This window comes from Leptonychotes weddellii, unplaced genomic scaffold, assembly GCF_054177405.1.
Source record: "Leptonychotes weddellii isolate Sample4059 unplaced genomic scaffold, ASM5417740v2 HiC_scaffold_9920, whole genome shotgun sequence".
In the NCBI taxonomy this organism is placed as follows: Eukaryota; Metazoa; Chordata; class Mammalia; order Carnivora; family Phocidae; genus Leptonychotes; species Leptonychotes weddellii.
In genome coordinates, this window is record NW_028071583.1 from 210 (window position 1) to 7,773 (window position 7,564).

General features: G+C 53.4%; 1 protein-coding gene across 1 annotated transcript; it reads right to left on the reverse strand.

Moving 5' to 3' along the window:
* Positions 1-204: 204 nt before the first annotated feature.
* Positions 205-690, reverse strand: LOC145720084 (histone H3.1). The gene has a single exon (XM_081811741.1). The coding sequence runs from the start codon at positions 615-617 to the stop codon at positions 207-209; it is 411 nt and encodes a 136-aa protein (XP_081667867.1). The 5' UTR covers positions 618-690; the 3' UTR covers positions 205-206.
* Positions 691-7,564: the final 6,874 nt, after the last annotated feature.

The window sequence follows — 7,564 nt, forward strand, 5'->3', positions numbered from 1 at the left end:
CCAAGTACCCTCCTGGGGGCGGGTCCACAGTCCCGGGGGGAATCGCACCTACCACAACCCCCCGACCAGAGGCCGAGGGAACACGGACTAGTCGGGAGTAAGCCCGGGTTGCACAGCATCCTTTGTGGCTAGGTGGTGGCTCTGAAAAGAGCCTTTGGGGCGAGCGCTATGGCTCTGGGGGGGCAGCCTGCGCACGTGCGCGGGGCTTACGCCCTCTCCCCGCGGATGCGGCGCGCCAGCTGCATGTCCTTGGGCATGATGGTGACGCGCTTGGCGTGGATGGCGCACAGGTTGGTGTCCTCGAAGAGCCCCACCAGGTAGGCCTCGCACGCCTCCTGCAGGGCCATGACAGCCGAGCTCTGGAAGCGCAGGTCGGTCTTGAAGTCCTGCGCGATCTCGCGCACCAGCCGCTGGAACGGCAGCTTGCGGATCAGCAGCTCGGTGGACTTCTGGTAGCGCCGGATCTCGCGCAGGGCCACCGTGCCGGGCCGGTAGCGGTGCGGCTTCTTGACGCCGCCGGTGGCCGGCGCGCTCTTGCGGGCCACCTTAGTGGCCAGCTGCTTGCGCGGCGCCTTGCCGCCCGTGGACTTCCGCGCCGTCTGCTTCGTGCGGGCCATGGCTCCGGCGTCGCTGAAGAGCTGGAGCCGTCTCCGCTGCCGGTCGCCTACGGCCGGCGCCTCGGGCAGTGCCTGCTTTTATAGAGGCTGCGGCCTCCCCATTGGCCGGCCGCCGGGTGGCGCGATGGCGAGCTGCGCTGTGATTGGCCCGCTGCACGCTCCGCCCGGCCGCCTGCCCCTTATCTGCGCCCCGCGCCCGCGTGACAGCCAGTCCTGTCGGGATCTCGCGCGGGTCGGACGAGTTAGTTCCCGCGCTCGCAGCAGCGGGGCAGGGTCGGGCCACCTGGCCGCGGGCGTCGCCTCTCCCCACGCGGCTCCCTCCTTTCTCCCTCAGCAGCACTCCCCCTGGCTCGCCAACGCTCGGGGGGCGGGGGGGCGGCGGGAAGAACCTTCTAGAAGGTGCATTCTGCATTCGGCCTTTCCGTGGTGACGGTGCTGAATTTTCCCAGCCGGCGGTGAAAGGCCCAGGTCTTTCAGGGCTGGGCACAGACCCTCCGCGTCCGCATCCTTCCCTCAGGGGTGATTAGTGCGCTGCCCGTCCCCACAGCTGGACCCCAACGACCCCAACAAGGTGCTGCTGCGCCCAGATTGGGTTCAGTGGCCGTGCTTCCCCAGGTGCTGACCTCTGGCCCCTCCGGGGGCCTAGCCCCCCAGCCCTGTCGTCCCCCTGCAGCACTCGCTGCTTCTAGTCTGTGCCCTCCTCCCTGTGAGAGAAGAGCCCGCATTGCCCGACCCTTGAGGCACTTGCGGACCCCAAGATTACAGCCCACGGGTGGGCCAAATTGCCATCCCAAAACGTGCAAGGTCCACGCAAGGGTTATTTTGAGCTAAAGGCACTTGGAAATGCAAGCAATGCAAGGGGAGAGCTCAAAGCCCTCGTTTTCTTCCCAAAAACAGAGCTAAGATTCCCATGTGAAAGGTGACAGGTCTACAGCTGGAGAGAAGAAACACTTTTGTCATCATGGAGGGGAAGTGAAGACCAGAGAGGACTCTGCACACACAGACCTTGTTGACAGAACTCTGGTCTTCCTTAGGGCTCCCGGGTATCTTATTCGCTTTCCCACAGTTGCCTCTCTTTGTTTAACCCAGTGTGAGAGCATTTAGGTTTTGCCCCTTCTGTGGGTCTTCATTTCCTCGTGAAGGTTCCTGTGTCATAATAAAACTTAAAATGCTTGGGGCACCTGGGTGGCTTGGTTGGCTAAGTATCAGACTCTTGATTTCGGCTCAGGTCACGGTCTCGGGGTCATGGGATGGAGCCCCACATGGGGCTCCATCCTCAGCGTGGGGTCTGCTTGAGATTCTCCCTCTCCCTCTGCCCTTCCCCCACCCCCACAGTTGCTCGCTCTCTAAAATAAATAAAATCTTAAGAAAAATAACTTAAATGCTTTTCTCTTGTTAATCTGGTTTTTTTTTTTTAAGAGCCCCTACTGAGGCCTAAGATGAGTAAAGACTTTTCCTGCCCTGTTGCAATAGTCCTCTCCCTCCCTCATAATAGTCCTTTCAGATAAAAGTCTCTCCTTACTAAATCTGGACTTTTTTTAGTTGGTCATGATTGTCACACAGAATCTCTGCCGTCGTCCCCGAGTCGGGTCAGATTGTCTAGGCACCAGAGAGAAGAACCGAGGGACCGCCCCGAGGTTGCCTGGCCTATAGGGTGTGCATCTGACGCAGTCAGATGTCCTGAAAGAGAGCCCATGCTTTGAGTCATTTGACCTTGACCAATGTATAGCTTCCCTGGGAGCCCAGAAGCAGGGCCCACACCCTTGAAATGCTGAGAATTTCTTTATCACACATAAAACCTCTTTTTAGGTGGTTCGGTTGACAGTTTTCATGATCTCAGGAACTGAGTTTCCTGTGGTTCCTACTCAGAGGCGCCAAGGCCCAGGCGGAAATCATCCCCTAAGAAAATTCCGCCCCCCCCCAAAAAAAAAGAAAACTCCCCAAGAGGAGAGAGATCATCTCTCTGAGGACAGCTTCAGAGGCAAACATTCCCCCCGAGGTTCTGGCTTGTCTAGGACACGTGCACTTTATAGATCAGGTTGTGTGTGCTCTGTGCATACATTTGGTGCCAATCACTGTAATGAGGAGAACAAAGGCAAGAGAAAACCCGCTATAAGGAAATCCCCTTACAGCTTGCAGCCCACTGATAAATCCCTGAGCGGGCCAGAGCGTGACCTACAACTCTCCAGGAACTCGCGGATGCCCTAATGTTGACATTTCATTTCGGACTAGAAACAACTTTCTCTTGACAATAGCGAGATCTCCGGGGTCCTGTAGACCTCACTTTCAGCCTACAGAACTTCCTTAGAAACGTACATTATCTCTACCCTCCCTCCACACACTGAAAAGTATGTCATCGGCCACCCCTGCCGCTCTTTCTGCCCACGGGTCTTGTCCCTGTGCTTTAAGATAAACACCTTTGTCCACCAAAGACGTCTCAAGAATTCTTTCTTGACCGTCGCCTTTGGTGACCCCACTCCAGCTGCTCATTATCCATCCTGAGTCTGAGGGAATCCCTCCCTGAGCTAGAACATTCTTTCCTTGCTCTCACCACTCATGGTGTTTGCAGGTGCAACTCGGGAAATACGGGCTTGTGTGCAGCACTTTGTTGTAGGTCCTTTGGGATTTGAGGTCACAGGTGGTTGACCTTGTGCGACATTTCTGTGGGGTCATATGGGAGCTATCGGGACTTCCAGGAGCTCACTCTACAGGTGGAGTGGGGTCCTTCCAGGGGCAGGTGGTCCTGGATAAACAGTGCATGAAGGCTCCCCCAGAGCTGACAACTACAGCAGACGCTCAGGCTTCCAGGTGCTGGGAGGACCCTTCCGATACCCCCCAACTGACATCCTGTTCCTCTGGCCCCCTTTATGGGAAATTCCTGCTGAGCATCTACAGGTCCTGCCCTCCCATTCTCTGGGCCCTGAGCACAGTGAGCATTGAATTCACGTTGCCCAGAACCCCGTGAGGTGATGGCATTCGGTGCCAGGGGCCCGGGGTGTACCCGAGTCACCCACCGTCACCCACTGTGGAGGGTTTGGAGGACCCGTGAGGCACCAGTGTGCCTCCAAAACTGCAGACTGGGCCTGGTTCTCCAGCCATGACGGGGTTCCCATAACAGGTGTGATCCCTGTTTAGACCCATTTCATAAGAGGCTCTGCTTGGGGTTGTCTCCACCGCGGTGATTCCCCTCGGCCTCCACAATAGGAAGGAATTCTGCCACGGGGTTCAATCCATGTCCTGCTAACGCTTTGTAACTTTTTCCTTTTTAGGAAGTCTTGTTTTCTGTTTCGGTGAATAGGTGGCAAGAATTTAATTCTTTTTCTGTTTTTGGCCTCAGGAATCCCTCTGGCAGTTTGGTGAAGCTCAGAATATTTTAAAACATTTAAAAATGCATGCAATGGAATGTCTCAGAATGTTTTTAAATGCATGACATTTTTTAGAACTGCAAAGGAAATCGGTGATGCTGAAATAAATTGTCAAAATGTATACAAAATTAATTTGTCATGTAGTTATCTGTATACTATACATACAGTTGTACGTGTATAAATGTGCATCTTATTACTGCAGTAAATGCAAAGTTCTACCAGGGAAGGACTTGTCACTACTGTCATTTGGAAGTGGCTGTGGGCATGAAGGACATTTAGGGATCCCTGTACCGTGAGGATCCCATCTGCTGTCCTCTCCTTAGCATATCGGTTATACTTCTACATAAACTTCTTTTTACGTTATTGGCCTAGAGTTTGAAATATACATTTATGACCAATCTAAGTCCACTTTGCTTTTTATTTATTTGAATTTTTATTCTTTTTTTATAATTCTTTTTTTTATAATTCTTTTTTAAATTTTTTATTTATTTGAGAGAGAGAGAATGAGAGAGAGAGCAGGAGAGGGAGGAGGGTCAGAGGGAGAAGCAGACCCCCTGCCGAGCAGGGAGCCCGATGCGGGACTCGATCCCGGGACTCCAGGATCATGACCTGAGCCGAAGGCAGTCGCTTAACCAACTGAGCCACCCAGGCGCCCTTGAATTTTTATTCTTAAAAATATTTTATTTGTTTATTTATTTATTTAGAGAGCATGTGAGTGGGGGTGGGAGGCTGCGGCAAGCAGAAGGAGAGACAGAATCTCAAGCAGACAGCACGCTGAGTGTGGAGTCCAACATGAGGCTCGATCTCACGACACTGGGATCATGACCTGAGTCGAAAGCAAGAGTAGGAAACTTCACCCACTGAGCCACCCAGGCTCCCCCCAATTGCATATATTACTCCTTTGGTGATTGTCACATAGTCCTTGGCTACTGTGGGTTTTTAAAATAAAATAATATTACTCCATTTTCTTTCTGCATTTCAGTTTGGGAGGTGTCTACCGGCCTTTCTTCAGGCTCTCCGATTCTCCCCTCGGCCACAGCCGGCTGGCTGAGCCCGTCAGAGGCGGCCTTTGCTTTTGCCTCGGTGATTCTGACCACGTCTCTCTTGACGTTTCCGTCCCTCTGCGTACATGCGCGTCTGTCTACTCTGTCCCCTGGAGCCCTTAGCATAATATCACAGCTGTTTTAAATCTGCTAATTCCAACACCTGTATCAGCCTGCGTCTGGTCCTGACGGCTGTTTATCTCCTCAGACGGAGTTTTCCTTGCCTGTGGGCATGTCTGGTAATTTCTGGTGGGAAGCCAGACGTGAAGCTCATGCTGGGTGATGAGAACTCGAGCGAGTCAGCTTTGAGGGGGAGGATCTGTGCTGCTCGGGGTGTGGGGCTGGGCTGTGTTTAGCGTGTACGGTAGCTCCAGGCCCCAGAAGCTCCTGATACCCCTAGGGTCCTCGTTGTGTGCCCTGCTGTCTTTGGGCTTCCCGAAGAACCCCATCTCCGATGGAGCGGCTCTTCGGCCCTCCCTGCTGTGACCCCCTGGCAGGATGCTGCGGGGGCGGTGCTAGGCCGTGGGCAGGTGGAGCGTGCCCCTCTGGTTGTCTCCATCTCTTCACGGCCCCATGTCGCTGGGCTGTGACCCTCCCAGGTGCTTCATAGCAGAAGGCTGGTGTTTGCACAGGGCCCGAGGTGGGTGGGATGGGCTTGATCGGAGCGCACAGCTCCTAATTCTGCTCACCATAGGGAAACTCAGGGGACACGGGGGCACCTAGAAGAAGAAGGAAGCGCAAACAGCACCTGGTGTTGGTGACTTTTGTGCATTGGCTTGACTGCCGTGTAGGGCACCGGGCTTACCCACGAATCGGGGTGTGTCAGTGAGGTGTTTCTGGCTGAGATTCACTTGTGAATGGATGGACTCAGTACAGCCCATGGCTCGCCCCAATGTGGGTGGGTGTCACCCAGGCCGCTGAGGGCCGGGATAGAACAAAAGGTGGAGGAAGGAGCCCTTCTGTCTGGCTGATGAGTTAGGGCGTCCCTCCTCTCCTTGATGCTCCTCATTCCCAGGCCTTCAGACTCAGAGTGCATTATATATATAATTACATATACGTAATACAGATATCTTACTAATAAAAGGATTAATAAAAACGATATATCTAAATATCTTATTAATTCTATTTGTAGGGAGCACCCTAACTATACACACCTTTTCCGATAAAAGTGAAGATAAACGGAACAAAAGCCTCCTACACCCAGGGGCCGTGGCATTTGAGAGCATGCTAGATGTCGATGCAGGTGGGGGCGGGGGTGAACTGGGAGGAGGTGCCAGCGCCCATTGGGGAAGTCAGGGAACCCGGATTGGGTTGTATAGGTTACAGGCAGTCAAACTTTGGAATATTTTAGGAGAGATGAGTGCTTTTACGGATGGCACCTCCTTTAGTGCAGGCTCTCACCGGGCGCTTGACTTACGAGAGCTGTTCTGCCACTTCAGCCTTTGAGGGGCGGATGAGCTGGCCAGGCTCCCTGTGTATGGGGCCACCAAGGATGTCACCAAGTATAGAAGCTCCAAGTGCGTTTTCGGAGCTTCGGAGCAAGGGTCAGGCCCTGCAGCAGCTCTCTCCAGAGACCCCTGCAGCTTTCTTCCAGTTTCCAGCAGGAAACACAGCGACACAGCATGTGGATTCAGAAAACCAGTTTATTTGGCTTATAGATGGTGCTCCTCCCCTGTGACCGGCTGAACTGTATCCCACCCCAGGTTCGCATGTGCGAGAACTAACATCCGACCCCTCTGAAGGTGACTGTGTTTGGAGACCGAGTCTTCAGGCAGGTCATTAAGGTAAAGTGAGGTCATTAGAGTGAGCCCTAGTTTAATTCGACAGGTTTCCTCATCTCAAGGGAAAACCTGGAGGGCACCGGGGGGGAGGGGGGGCGCTCAGTCGGTGAGCATCCGACTCTTGATTTTGGCTCCGGTGGTGATCTCGGGTCTGGAGCAGATATGGCCCTCACAGCCCCGAAGGAACCAACCCTGCCAACACTTTGATTTTGGACTTCTAGTTTCCAGAACTGTGGCGCATTACATTCTCTTTTTTTAAATATTTATTTATTTATTTGAGAGCGAGCACGCACGAGCACAGAGGGAGAGGCAGACTCCCCCCCGAGCAGAGAGCCGGAAGGACGTGGGGCTGCATCCCAGGACCTTGAGATCATGACCTGAGCCGAAGGCAGACGCTTCACCTTCTGAATAAATCCTAAATACCTAATATCCTAAATACCCTCAGATACGTTGAAGTATATATGGTTTCCCTAAGAAAACTAACAAACACCCCACAAAGACACCCCCAAACCCTCTTTCTCTACATTCTCTGATATTCCAGAACAAAGTACCGGATTTCTTTGTCACTCGGAAAGTGATGGGTTTCACCGGTATATGTCATGCTGGGTCTTCATCACAACGAGGAGCCATGAATTTACTATCAACCCCAAGAGTCCCATTTATAGCTTTCACTTCCCCGGTTGAAAAGCACCTGCACTCCTCGGGAACCCAGCTTCGCTCTGGAGGCGGGAGTAGCCGCAGGAGCGCTATTTGAAGGG